Consider the following 14,504-nt stretch of genomic DNA (forward strand, 5'->3'; position numbering starts at 1 on the left):
AGGATGGGAATACTCTGGGTCAGGTGGAAAAACACATTGTTTTTCTCCCAAAGTCAGGTCACAGGGTATAGTTCAGCTGTTCACTGGTACAAGATTTTACGTCAGCAACAAAAGTAATTCTTAACACTAAAATAATTCTTAAGGTATTATTATATAAATTAATGTGAATTAGTAATTAATTGTTTCAACCTGAGATTTTAATTTTTCACCCATCAATACAGAAAATCTCTTGGCAGCTCTGGAGACTGTGTGAAAATTAAATCTTTTGTTTAATTATAAATTGGTTTTGCTGTAATAGTGCAGACTTTAATTGAAACATTTTAATTAAGTGCTTGAAGCAATACGATGCTGTCTTTTTTTGCTGGATACCAGCTCATCTAACAGTCTGGAGTTTCACATTTACTTTCCTCCCATGCTGAACATACATCTTGCTATATAACTAGTTGTAAGTACTGTTTCTGTCTGGATAATGGCATATAAAAAGACAAACAAATGCATCCAACATAATGTGGACCTTAGTCCACATTAATTATTTGGTTTGCCTGAGGAATAAAAAATGGTGGTTAGGACTGTTTAAAAATAATTAGAGTGAAAGATAATAGCTACAGAATCTAGTTCCAAGTGTATTGTGATCATCACAGATATACTTCCTACCTTCTGGCAACCCTCCTCCAAGGCTCAAGTAGCAGACGGGGCTATCACATTGCTCTCCAATGTATGACCAGACTATGGCAAAACATAAGCTTCAGCAGGAAATGCTTTCTTCTTCAGTCAGGATATTAAAATTAAAAACATTTGGAGGACGTATAAATAGCACTATCAACACTATTAAGACATGATGAATGGGGTGGGGAAGAGGGTGGTCAATTGCTTTCGAACAGACTAATTTCCACATTTGAACGTTTCAGAAACAATATGATCTGTCTCTGGGGCCCCTTCTGATGACACTAAGAAATAAAGAAATGAAATCTAAAAAGAACAGAGGAAAATGAGAACAGCAGCAGCAGAATTTCATACTTGTAAAACAATGTTTATCCCCAAATTCTGAAGCTTTCTGGAAAGAAGGGTGAGGCAGGTGCTATCATCTTGAAAAAATGGTCAAGAACAGTAATGCTGATCACTTATACCAAATTTATCTCCAAACATCTGCATGGCTGCCTTGAGTGCCAGTGTTGGGTAAAACACCCAAGCCATCTAGGCTTTCAAGCACTAACAACTACTGAAACAGCAATGTGGCAAATGAATGGAAAACATTTATACTTAATTGTAGATCACACCAAAAGCAGTTATTTGCAAGGAAACCATGTGAGAAACAGAAGAGGCAGTGAAGTAGTTATAAATGTAAAATATTTAAATATATTCATGGGCTAACAAGATTTCTGGGAAAGAACTTTCCATGCATTGCAATGACAGGAAGATACTGTTATTTAAAAAAAGCGCCCTCTTCCTCTCTATTAAAGAGTGCCCTCATTGATCAAATAGCCTAAGATCAAACAACAGATAACTACAACAAAGTTCCGCTGTATTTGTCAGTAGATTAATTAAATTATACAAGAACATACTGATTCACACAACATATCTTGCCTCCAGCAGAAAACACTCAGGAAGAAAAAGAAGGACAAGTACTTAGCACAATTATGTAAAAAAGACAGATAAAATGTCATTTCAGAAAACAACTAATGGCTGGGTCAAGTAACTTGGTAGAGTAATGCTTCAAAATGCAAGGGTGGAGCACTGCAGGGTGTTTCTTGCCCTATTTCCCTCAGATTCATGTTCTGTACTGAGTTGTACAATTCATTCTGACCGTCTGAAGGAGAAAAGCCTGCCAACTAATTTCTCTCCCTTGTCTTCTAAGATTAACAGAGGAAATGAGCGGGTCTAGCCTCCAAAATCCACCGTCTCCAATTTCCCTTTCTCCTATCTGAAGTGCGTAACAAAGCTGTTATGAGACCACATGTTATCATAAAAACATATTTCATTCTTCTAAAATTTCTGAGTCAAGAACATGGCCAAAATTGTGCCTGAAAGCTATAGAGGGTTGGCAGGGTACAGATTTCAGGAAAATTAAGAAATTCTCAGCTGACAGAGATCACTTTAGCTCCTATAATCCACATAGCTATGCTGATCCACACCAGCTGAAAATCTGAACCTTCTTTTGTGTTGTGCTATTTTTAAGTAGCTAAACTTCAGCCTTGAGTACAATTGTTCAGCCCTGTGACGCAGTCCTGAAAGACAAGTACAGTGGAAGTTTAAAAAAAAAAAAAAAAAGCCATCACCAACATGCTGCAGTCACTCACCAAGTCCTTCGCGTGTCCATCAATTCTTATTAATGCTCTTAAATTACCTGCAGCTGTCCCTGAATCTCCATTGGGAGTTACAGTGATACACAATAAACCCACAAAAGTGGAACAATCTCTGCTTTTAACATTCCCTCCTGTTCAGATTGCTTATGCCACCTGCGTTTTCTATTAGTCACTCTGGTGGCCTGTAATGTTATCACTCTGTGAGGGCAAGACATAACCCTGGCTTTTGTGTCATGTTATCCACCCTCTTTTTTGATCAGTAACTCTCCCCAAGAAAATGAACTGCAATATCTCTTCCCATCAAGAAATTCTCTTGGTCTCCATGGTGAGAAAAAATCCCCTGGCATCACCTAGCTCTATTAAATCATACAAAAGCAAGCTTTAGGAACAAAACTGGGTCTGTCAGATAGCTGATGTCATCTCTCAGACACTCACCAGGGTGACAATGGCACATTCAGCAGTCAGTTGAGCAGCACTGAACAACGTCCGAACAAAGCGGTAAATCTGTTTCTGCTCTGGATCATGTTTGTCATAATCTGGTGGCACTTCGGATTTCTAAGGAAGAAATACTTCCAAATAGGTGACTGAAACAAAACGAAGCAGACAGAAAGACAGTTCACATGAAAAAGAAGAAGAGATAAATGAACTTACCGAAAGGGGATGAAGGTTTTCATCAAAAATATCTAAGAGCATTCTTCCATCTGTGTCCCTAAAAAGTATTAAAACCAAAGTAGTGTCATTATCTGAATGTAATAACATGCAGCTGTCACAGATGCAAGCAGATCATTAAAGCTCTAATACTCCTTATGCTGTGGTGCGCTTAGAAACACTGCAGAAATGTGACTCTCATATAGGAGTTGGATATATTCTACCATAAAGTTCATGTGCAATACGAAATCCATATTACAAAGTATGCTAAAATTTTCAAATTTCAATGCTCAAGACATAAAACTTTTCTGCCCACTACTGTGAGGCTTTTTCACAGCCTAAGATGTACAACGATGAACTTCTAATATATTAAAACCAGCTCAGCTTACTCTGCTTTTCTTAACTTCGTGACAATCCTTGAAATCTCTTCCTTTAGCTAATTTCTCCTCCTCCATTATTTTCAAAGTCATGACATTTACAAATATTTGTATCTTTTCCAGTTATCCTTTATTTTAATATATACATACTTCACTTCTTATTTCTTTTGAAAACCCTATACCATTAACAATTTCTGAAAGCAAAAAAGAGCATATAAAAAAAAAAAAGACAAAATATTTCGATTCACGGATCTTAATTCACTATATTTCTCTCATCCCTGTTGTTCAAGATCAGCATGAAAGTTGATGCAACTTCACAAGCCTAACATCCAGTATGCAATTTAAGACTTCTGTGTGTAATCTTATCAGGAATATTAACCATCACAAAAGCGAGTGGTGTAACAGTGCCAGTTAGAACCGGACACTTTTTGGACAGATGCATCCATGTGACTTTCTTACTACAATACCATCTTTATATATTGCATCCCTGGTGCTCTGGTCAGAGAGGTCTTAAGAGAGAAACCACTGAATGTTTTTTATCTTTACTCAACACGTGTCTCACAGAGCATGCAAACACGAGTTTTACAGGAGACTAATGTCTAAAAAATGTGCTTATTGGTAGATAACATCTAAACCTCAACATCCAAAGTTGATTTCTTTTCTGCTATAAAGCCTGTTCACACTGGAAATCGATACTTTTTTTTTTTTTTTTTAAAGGAGTAGTTTAAAACCGACTAACAGATTGAGATAATTACTTCAAAATACCTAATCAGCAAAGATTTTAGGCCAGATTTCTACCCCAACAAAAAAGCTGGTATTTTAATGCAGAAGTGGTCTCACTGGAATCATTGCTGTGTTAACATAAGCTGTGGCCCTTCACAATGAGAAGAGGGAAAGAAAAAATTTATTTTTCTATTTTTTCATGCTGTGTGCTATGAAGGCACATTTGATTGCCATAAAAAAAAACCTACACTGAAAAAGAGTTGATAGGCTTTTGTCCTCACTAAAATAAAATTGTACTGTTGTCTTTCAAAAAGGAATTGTCTACTAATTGATCTAAGCATTTTTCATGGTTAGTTTGCTTTAAGTTTGGTTATTTATTTTGTTAAGCAAATTCGCCAACACTCGTGCATTCCTTCAAAAGCAAGATAGGTGTACGTCTCCTACCACCTGTAAGATAGCTAAATGCAACAAAAGCTGGAAAAATTCAACAGAACAATGAGAGAAGACATTGGGAAAACTAGGAATAACTAGAATTTCACAATCAAACAAAATGTGGGGAACATATGAAACATATTAGGTATTCTGAAAAGTGACATCTGGGATTGGTGAGAGTCTGGAACACTAGAAAATAGTTTTCTTTTAAACTAAGCATAGAGGAGAAAGAGGACAGATAATTGTTGTCTGAAAAGAACTCTTCTCAGGTAGAGCTTGACTCGTTTTCTGTCAAAACCAACTTCAAGCCTACCCAGGAGCTGCAGTGGTTTCTTACTCCCCAGCCCCCATAACGAACCCGACTCTACCGCATACGTCAACAACTTCCTTTCCCCCTATAATGGCAGGAAACAGAACTTATGTTTGGCTGTTGCCGTTTCAGCAGCAAACACAACCAAGAGCTGTTATCACGTTGTTCCCTCCGTTCCCAAATCAGAGACAAGCGAAGGCAGAGCAGTCATTTCACATCCTCCGTTTCAGAGCTGCTAATTGATGCACGCAGGCCTGAGATTGTCTGTAGGGAGTGCAGCAGAGGGCGCGGTTACAACGCATCTCACTGCCCTGGGGAACTCGAGGAGGGACAAGCAGCAAGCAGTTCCTACCGAATAAATCACCTTTCCACCCCCAAAGTGAACGGACAGATACCAAGTTTCCCAAGAAGATAACAATCAGAATGTATTTGTTTTCAAGTCACTGACACAGGGCCCTTTCATTTATAAATATTTAGCCTCTAATAGCTGCAGGTCAAGCTTGCATCGAGTTCTGTAATAAAACTATGAATGTGCATATTTTATTGTCGTCAGAAATCAGTTTCGTGGCAATCTGAAGGGATTCAGCTTCCTTTGGCTCTGGATTTCCTCCTGGATACTGTGAGCCCTTACTGAAGTTTCTCACCTGCACATGGTTCCTGAAGTGCCCCCATTCTGCTGAGCTCCTCACCCAGCTGGCATAATGTTTAACTGAGCACTTAGGATATCTTTAGGATCTGACTGTCTTTGGGATGGATCTCTATTAGTCAGTCAAGCATAGTTACAATTGACTAGCTGGCCAAACTAACCCAGAGATGATGGAAGGAAAGGGGAAGAACAGAACCACGGACAGATAAACAAGTAAACCAAGCATGATCATTAATGGTTCATTTCCTAGGAAATTATATTAAAAGTTAGTAAAAGGATTTCACTCTAACATTTGCTTTACATACTGCCATGTTTAATCTTGGAAAGTCTTCTAAGAGTTTTCAGCAGGGATTGCGCCCTAAACTTTTCTGCCTTTGTGCACTTTTACATGTTTCTCTCTTCAGACGCCAGCCTTGTTTCAACAAGTGTAATGAGTTCCAGTGACCTGTAACATGGTCCCAAATGATGTACCAGCTTAACTTAAATTTATGAGTAATTCCTTTTGTTCTAGTTGGACTTCTTACAGTCCTGAAGAAAAAAATTAGACGTAAGTTGGTTTGTTAGATCGAGATCTAAGCTGGCTAAGTTCTCTGAAAAGACACTGAAAAGCTATGGACGCATAAGTAATTTGACATATTTATACAAATCTCTTAAAAATTTCAGGCAATATTATTTGATGATACTGCGACATATTACATCATGACAACATGTAATTTAAGAAACAGAAGTGCAGCTTAACAACAACATGAATTCATGCACCAAGTTACTTTTTTTAGAGAACCTGTTTTAGTGTTAACAGTCAACCTGGCTGAGCATAGATCTAAAGCATACTACACCAGGAGGGGTAAGACAGGACTTGCTCTGCTTCTGCGATGTCCTGAATTACGTTTATTGACAATGTCAATCTTACTATATAATTAAGGGCTTGTACTTTAAAATCCACTAAGTGATTGTTGACTTACATAGTCAATTTTACAAGGGTGTAGCCTAAAAAAATAAATCTGAAAGACACTATGCAGATTTCTTCTAAATCCATTTGAGACATATGCATAATACAGAAGTGCCCAGAGCATATAAAGCCAAATACTGAATCAAAGCTTTTCAATGCTGAATTGTATTTGCACAGTTTTATGATACATAATCCTCTGATTTTTATTCGTTTAAGTAAAATAATACATCTATATAGGAGAACACATCTCTTTTTTCTAACATTGGAGATAAGAAAAAATACTACCCAAAAGCATTTTCAAAGAACCAAATCACAGATTTTTAGGGTTTCAACAGTTCGTTTGTTTTGATTAAAGAGATCTTCAGTACAAGACTTCATTATTCACATACCTGTTTTTGATGTGGTAATATATTGCAAGAGCTACACTGTAAAGAAAAATATAGAGTTAACACCTCAGGATTGTCATATTAACATCCAAATTTAAAACTTAGCAGAACACATGACAAAAAAATATGCTCAATAGCCTACTTTCTTCTGTTTATTATTAGATGCCAGGTAAAACACTGTAAATAGGTCATCTTAGAATATTTGTTCAGCACACTCAAGTGCCTCCTTCCCACTAGTAACGAAGGACCTTCCACAAATACTCATACTCCATACATCAAGTCACACATGCCTTCCATTTAAAGCCTACGTCCACTAAAGTAAATAACAAATCTCCTCCTGACTTCCAAGGTTGAAAATAAGTGACACAAGTGTTGGATATTCACTCTGATTGTCCAATAATGCTGCAAGGCTAACTTGAAACATGTTAATTACCCTTGGCTTATGATTTTATATTTAAATCCACAAACTTCTGATTCTTTCTATGTAATTACTCACATAGGAGACTCAAATACAAGGCTCTAACATTGTTATGGCATCAAGTTACTTATTTTAACTTAGGAAAGATATTTCCCTAAATAAGTTACTGCATTGTGCATTTCCCATGCTCTTCCATGACAAACCTTCCATGACAAAGATGTAAGTACATCTGTTTATATTCTGCACATACTGTCCATATAGACACAGAAAATTAAGATTTTAATTACATATACAAATAACTAACTGATCCCATTCACTTTTGAGACTGAAGAAAACTAAGACTTAGCTTCTCATGCTTACTCTTGAGTTTCCAACTTGTGACTCCAGATTTATCAAAGGATACATGCTTTACTCAGGATGCAGCTTTGCTGAAGGATAAAGCAGGAACAGCACTCTTCCCACTTACTCTAACAGCACAAAACCCAGCAAAAACTACAGAGGAATGAGGAGTGAGTTCAGTGATTCTATTTGCTGACTGTTTGTTTTGTCAAATGCACTGTAAGTTTCTTATGTCTTACAATGATGTTAAATTCCCCTCACAAAAAGCCTTTTAAGAGAGTGAATCGGTCACTCTATATTTTTCTTCCAGAATTTTTACAAGAAAATCAACACACTGCATGTTAGGAAAGTTATATGTTGGAGCTACCAAGTTAGTAGAATTGTAATTGATTTCAGTATTTTTTAAAAACATTTTTTCTCAGTTGAAAATAAATGTATTTTACTGACTTTTTATAAGCGCTATAGCTTTTACTGGGCTACATCAGCTTTTAGCTCAAACTTGCTTTTAAAACTGAATTTTTCTATAGATATATGTAATAAGTTAAAAAATACTGTGTACCCATGGACTTTTAAAAGACACAGTTCTCGCTGAACATAAAAAACAGATTTATGAATGAATTTAATTTGACTGAAAGCTATTCAGCGAATGAATTAGTCCCAAAATTTAATTTTAAATTATGCCCCCAGGAACATACTTGCAGCTCCAGTTCACTTTACAAAAGTGGATGCAAGAGCATACATGCAGAGCTCTGCTTGGTGCCCATATTGTTGCTGTTGTAACAAAATAACAAATTAAGTTTAGGAAAATATTTACTCTTTAGAAATCTATATCAGAATCTGAAGGTCTCTCAGAGCTGTAACAGATTAACTCAGCCCGATTTGTATTCTGCTTTTCACACACTGGTTCAGCTAGCATCCAAGGGGCTGTGACAGTCCTGCAGAGAGCAGCTTACGCAGCTTTCCATCGCCCTCCCCAGCCACCTCGCACGCTCTGAAGACCTCCAAGAGACATGCTAATATTTTAAACCCACCAGTGCATAACATGACACAGAGGAAATAAATGAGCCAGCCAAAACGTAGCCCTTATAGATCTCCTTATGTGCAGTAGTCATTCGTCTGCAGCGACGTCCGGGCGGGGGGGCAGGAAATTAAGCTGTACTACAAAAACGATAATCCTGTGGTCTCCCAACCCTTAAATCTGCTACTTGTACAGCCAGACTGGAGGGAAGAGGAGGAAAATACTCAGAGGCCAGAGGCCAGTTTCTCACCCCAAATAACCCCTTCTCTAAACTCTCCGACCCCGTGCAGCTGCCTGCCAGCCCCAGCCCTGCCGCTGCCCCTTTCCTCCCTCCTGACCCTCTGCTCTGCCCCCAGATGCCACCTCCTTGCCCCCAGCTCCACACCCAGGGCTTGGGTTTCTGCCTTCCCTTTCATGGCTCTGTTGCTTCCCACCAACACCACGTCTCAGCTGCTGCCACAAGCCCAGCTCTTCTTTCCACGAATGGGCCCAGTTCCTGCGCTAAAAGGGTGCTGAAACTGGCCGTCACCCCCAAGAGTCTGCACTTAAAAAAGCTGCATGCAAAGGATTATAGAGCAGAAAAGTATTAAAATCCCAGAGGGAAAAAAAATATCAAAACCTTAAAATCATTTTCCACAGCCCATCTGAATTATTTTTAAGTTACTCATTAGAGAAGCTTGAGGAAATGCAAGACTGTATTTCAGACAGAAATAGCTGATAAGGAATTAGGCATTGGTCTGCAAATCCTTTCTCCACTCCCCTCCCTTTTTTTTTTCTTAAACAGAATAATTGAGAATGTGTTTACTGACCATCAACATTTCTCTCTCATGTAAATAACTTTATAACATAGATTTGGACTTCATAAATTTTTGCATTGGATTAGATTAAGAGCAAACAACTGAAGAGAGTGTATCTGCAACCATAATAAACAGCATAAAATGACTATACATTCATTTTCTCATTTTTCCCTTCGCTGTACAAAGCGTAAAGATCAACACATTATACACATCAATTTTGTTTCTCTCTAAACGGACACAGGCAGCAGTGAAACCTGAAATGAACATCTGAGATGTCACCCAAGTATAAGCCCATGTAGACACCACAGACAAAGCTCCCCACTGCTGTGCAATAAAGTGTTGGTGTCTCTGTACTCAATAAGGAAATAAATCTGGAGGCAATTCATTTTCATTTCAAACAGAAAACTGGAAGAAAAGCTTAGCAAATGAACATTTTCTCATGAACTGAAAAAAAGCTCTTCAATTTCAGGAGATTTCAGATCTTTAGGGAATTCTGAAGTAAGTACCCAAGTAACCTTCTGAGGACTTATCAAAGCAAGTGCACAGTTGAACGTGGAATTACAAAGATTTCAGCTTATAGAGTTTGAGAAACTTAATTGCTGCTTTCTTGGGAGATATACCGTATTGGGAGTTTGATTACACACAAACCTAAAATCAGAGTAATATCCTTTGCTCATTCTATTCATTGCGTCTTGAGCATGACTGGATTAAAAAGACTTACTGCTTCAAAAACTAAGCCCCCTGTGAAGATTGCTTAGTAATGGTTCAGATGTGTACACATATGTAATACATAATGTAGTTTCAAGTTAAAAAATACACAAAATTATTGAACCCACCATTTGATGGTATACTTGAGGTTTGGTTGACTGACTGTGCTGTCATCCAGGAAAATAGTGGAGCAGGAACTGTACTTCCTTCTCAACTGCCCAGGAGGATGCTATGAAAAACATGCAAAAGAACAATAGCAATTATGTAACACCAAAACATTTTTCTGAGGAGATGTAAGAATTTAGAGAAAACAAATTTTTCCGTCTCTCACAATGACGCACACAGTAATGTGATCATGTTTTGAAGCAGTTCAGAAAGTTCAGAAATAATTACCAGTGCAGAAGTCACAATTCCTGCCTGAGCCTTGCCTAATGCTTTCTTCAAGTCCCAATCTCTCCTCCTTCCCTCTTCCCCAAAATGCCATGCAAAATCTTAATGCAGAATTACTCAAATCAAATACACAGATTTGGAAATAAAATATGTACAAGATCTATGTTCCTGTCCTCATTACAAAAGAACAAGTGGAAGAGTGAAAAAGATACCACATTAAAGACTGATTTAGAAACAGATGCAAAATGATGCTTAAAGAAAATTAAAAAAAAAAAAAGCAAAACAAGCCAAAAAAAATAGGATGAAATAGGGGAAAGAGGTCTTTACAGCGAAACTACTAATAATTTTAAAAATTAATAGGGAAAACTCAGAAAAATCAGTTCATTAAAATAGATTGTTATAGACAGGAAGAAAATTGATCTACAGAAGTAAGAGAAAGTACATATGCAAATAAAAATAGATTACATATCTCAATAGAAAAAGTTTTCAAGAGATTTCAATTCTATTTCTGCACTACTGAAAAAAAAAAAAAAAACACATTGGAAAACACAGCAACAAAATGACATTTGACAATACTGCTTATTTCAGAGGATTTTTTTGTTCAGAGGGTTTCTCCTTCAGCTGTTTAGAGCAGCCAGAACTCCACCAGTCTAAAGAGAACAGTTTAATCGTACCAGTTAATAGCTCTCACAGTCCTTAAGGCTCTTTGATATCATCCTTGGTTATTCTACCTACACTACTGAATAACTTGACCAAGAAGAGCCTGTATCAGTGAAGTTAAGGCACCTCAAATTACACGTTGAACTTACAGCAGGATACATTTAAAATTCAGCTGGCACACTCACACAAAGTTTTTAATTTGCCTTACAATGAATGTTGTTTCAGCAGAGTCCGATGTCAGTACGACCACCAGTGGAAGCCACAGAGATCTACCAGCTCACCACAATCTAGGCTCTTCTGACTCCCATCTCAGTACATCTTCCCCTGCCTAATCTCCCAAACAGATATTATTAAAAGTGCCAGCACTCCATCATCTCCCTAATGTTTCGTGTTCCATTAGTTACAGACTTGTTAGCATTCATTAGATACAGAAGAGACAAGACTCCTGGTAAAACCCACATGCGTCTGAGTCATCCTTCTTTTTATTTTTCCCAGCTACGAGCAAAAGAGCATTCAAAGTCTTCCACCAGTTGAAAAAAAATATTTCTGATGAAGCTGTTACAATAGTAGGAACATTATGCTAAAATGATTCCAAAATTCACCAAGAAATTCTATGAAGATCCACAACTTGATAATCTGTAGGCTGAGCTGCTTTTCTTGGGCTACAAAAGCTTAGTGGAAAAAAATGAAAGAGATTTTGTCCCCTCAAAAATTCTCCAAGAGTTTGGAAAGGTACTTTGTAATGCTTTGGAAGCTCACAACCCATCTACCTTCCAACCTATTATGTGCTAAGCAAGGCAACAGAAACAGAAAATTTAAAGCACTGGAGGTGTTAATGCCAACTAATGCATCATCCAGCACTGATGTATATGGAGAAAGTGACCAGGGCTCTGGTGATTTATAGTTTTTATTCTACCACAGTGTGGTTCATATTTCTGGGTTAGTACCTTCCACAGGTATGATAAAAACTTAAAAAACACTGAAAATGAGACTGTTTAGTGGTCTGGAAGGGAGGAAGGTACAGATACATCGACATCATAAAAAAAAAGCACATGGAAAGTTCTAATTCTACATTAAACGTCTATGCTTTAAAGGTTGAGATGGAATTTAAGATAAACAGACTTGACCCATTTGAAGCAAGCATGAGTAAAAACAGAAAACAACTCTGCAGCAACACCACTGTCAGATTTAAATTTTCTTATGCAAACAGAACTTGAATATTTGATGCACGTCGATAATTAAAGCCACACAGCTTTTTTTTCTGAAGCTACCACATCACAGAGCTCCCCACAGTTGTTAGGCTTAGAACTTTTCACACCTCAGAGAAATATGTGGTGTCTCATGCCTCGCTTTCCATTTGTAATGCCTTGGCAGTACGGGGTACCTCTCCCAGCCTGAAAAGTGGTGCCAAGTGTAAGCCTCCTCCCTTGGATATCCACACACACTTGGGCCCTGTGAATAACTAACCCATCGACAGAGCAACATTCCCAGCTTTACTCTAAGCTTCCAAGCCTCTACTCTTATGTAGCCATATGTTAAGGCAGATAACATTTCCTGCCTTTTCCAAATCCCTGGAAAACACCCCCAGTTTCGTATTCTAGCTTGACTAAGCTGGAAGAAATCCATGGTCGCACAGTCCAGGCAAGTAAGCTTTTCTGAGCCTCCATCAAATGCTGAAGGTGAACCTTCTCCATTCTTGCAAATTATTAAAAGTTTACTGAGCATCACCTCAGTATCCAGCACTGTCCTATACAGACACCCCAATTCCACATCCATTTCAATGGAGTAAGTCCTCCCAAATCATACATGAGCTTAATGCCTTCACATTTCAAATGCATCATGGCTGCCCACATCATCTTCCATTTAGCAAGGTCAGAGAGGCTCTAAGAGAGAAAAAATGAAAGAGCTGAGACAGAATATAGAACCTTTGAAGAAATTAGCCAAACCCTCTAACATTAAACCTACTACAGAAACTACTTGGAAAACTGTACTCTGCTTACCCAAGGATCGTGTTCAGGTCGGAAGGCTGAGGGAGAATCCACAGAGGTCTTGCTTACTCAGCATTAAATATCGAGCAATAACTTCGATAACAGAACCAAAGTATTCTTTACTGAATTTACAGATGGCATTAACTTGGAGGACTACATATGTATTAGAAAACAGGGTTATAATCCTGAGCAATCTTGACTAACTTGAGAAGTGGTCTGCACAAAAATATAGCCCTGCAATCCATTAAGAACAGATGCAAGGCTATACGCTTTAGAGCAGAACCATCTGTCTAAATATGATATGGCTGTTGAGGCTGTTATATATGAACTGTTGAGGCTTTCATCAGATGAAAAAAGGATGAGTAGATCAAGCGTATCACATGACAACAAATTATTCTCTTTTATAAAAAACAAAGGAAAATATCATGCAGGAGTTATAAATAGCGCTACCATGTGTGCAACAGGATGGAGCACCCTTTCACTTGGCTCAGATGGAATACCACGTCCAGTTTTGACCACTGTATTTCAAGAAAGACTAATTTCTTTGATGATGAAAGATGAATCAACAGGAGAGAACAGCGAGATTAATCGGAGGTTTGAAAAACTTGATTTAGAAGAAGAGACTGGAAAACAGAATGGTTTATTCTAAGAACAAAACAACAATGACCTCTATGTCATATTGAAGTGATTTTCAAAGAAGAGAACATTGTTCTCCACTTCCATTGATAAAGGCATAAGAAAGAGCAGGCTTATATTCAACTAGGGAAAATTCAGATTGGACACAAAAGGGTGAGAGGACATAATGGCAAGAAAATACATTTTAAAAAAAGTCCGTTTTGAATGGCAGGTACAGCTAAATTCTGGCTTGAGTGACTTGAGCAGTTGCAGAATCTCCATCACTGAGAGTTGTAAAGAAGAGGTAAAGCAAACATGGCAGCAGTAGCTTAGCTGTGGGATTCAGCTCTGAGGCAAGAAATCAGACTGAACAATCTCTTGAGATGAATTCGGGACCAATTTTCTATCATTCTGTGATCTCTTTTGGAAGTGAGATTTTTCTAGGTCTTTACTCCAGAAGCAGTTGTTGTTTCTCTCATTTCAACCAAAGATCATTAAGGAATGCTGACAATATGGGTTATGATGATAACATAATAGCTTTTATATTGTGAAGTTTCTTTCTTTACAGAAAAGGATATATAATGGAAAAAAACGCTGTTTAACTTGCTATGTTTTTACACATGATACAGAACAAGCTCTAGGAGATCAAGATCCGATGTACTTCCTTTAGCAGCAGCTGTTTCCAGCTCTTAAAAACAGCAGTTTGGCCCTCGTGCACAGCTAGTACTAAGGAAACATCACTGCTTTATTTCTTTTCCCAGCTTCATCCTAGAACTTTCCGACTTTCCAAATATATT

At 37.8% G+C, this 14,504-nt stretch overlaps 1 protein-coding gene across 2 annotated transcripts in view; it reads right to left on the reverse strand.

The window, feature by feature from the left end:
• Positions 1 to 14,504, reverse strand: part of CCNY (cyclin Y) — a 121,254-nt gene that overhangs the window by 20,312 nt on the left and 86,438 nt on the right. For both annotated transcript variants that reach the window (XM_032182164.1, XM_032182163.1), the window contains 4 exons: positions 10,183 to 10,283; positions 6,778 to 6,813; positions 2,955 to 3,012; positions 2,739 to 2,858 (listed from right to left, as the gene is read on the reverse strand). In XM_032182164.1, the coding sequence (XP_032038055.1) occupies positions 2,739 to 2,858; positions 2,955 to 3,012; positions 6,778 to 6,813; positions 10,183 to 10,283 (315 nt within the window). The remainder of the gene's footprint in view (positions 1 to 2,738; positions 2,859 to 2,954; positions 3,013 to 6,777; positions 6,814 to 10,182; positions 10,284 to 14,504) is intronic.

The sequence above is a fragment of the Aythya fuligula genome, chromosome 2 (assembly GCF_009819795.1).
Source record: "Aythya fuligula isolate bAytFul2 chromosome 2, bAytFul2.pri, whole genome shotgun sequence".
In the NCBI taxonomy this organism is placed as follows: Eukaryota; Metazoa; Chordata; class Aves; order Anseriformes; family Anatidae; genus Aythya; species Aythya fuligula.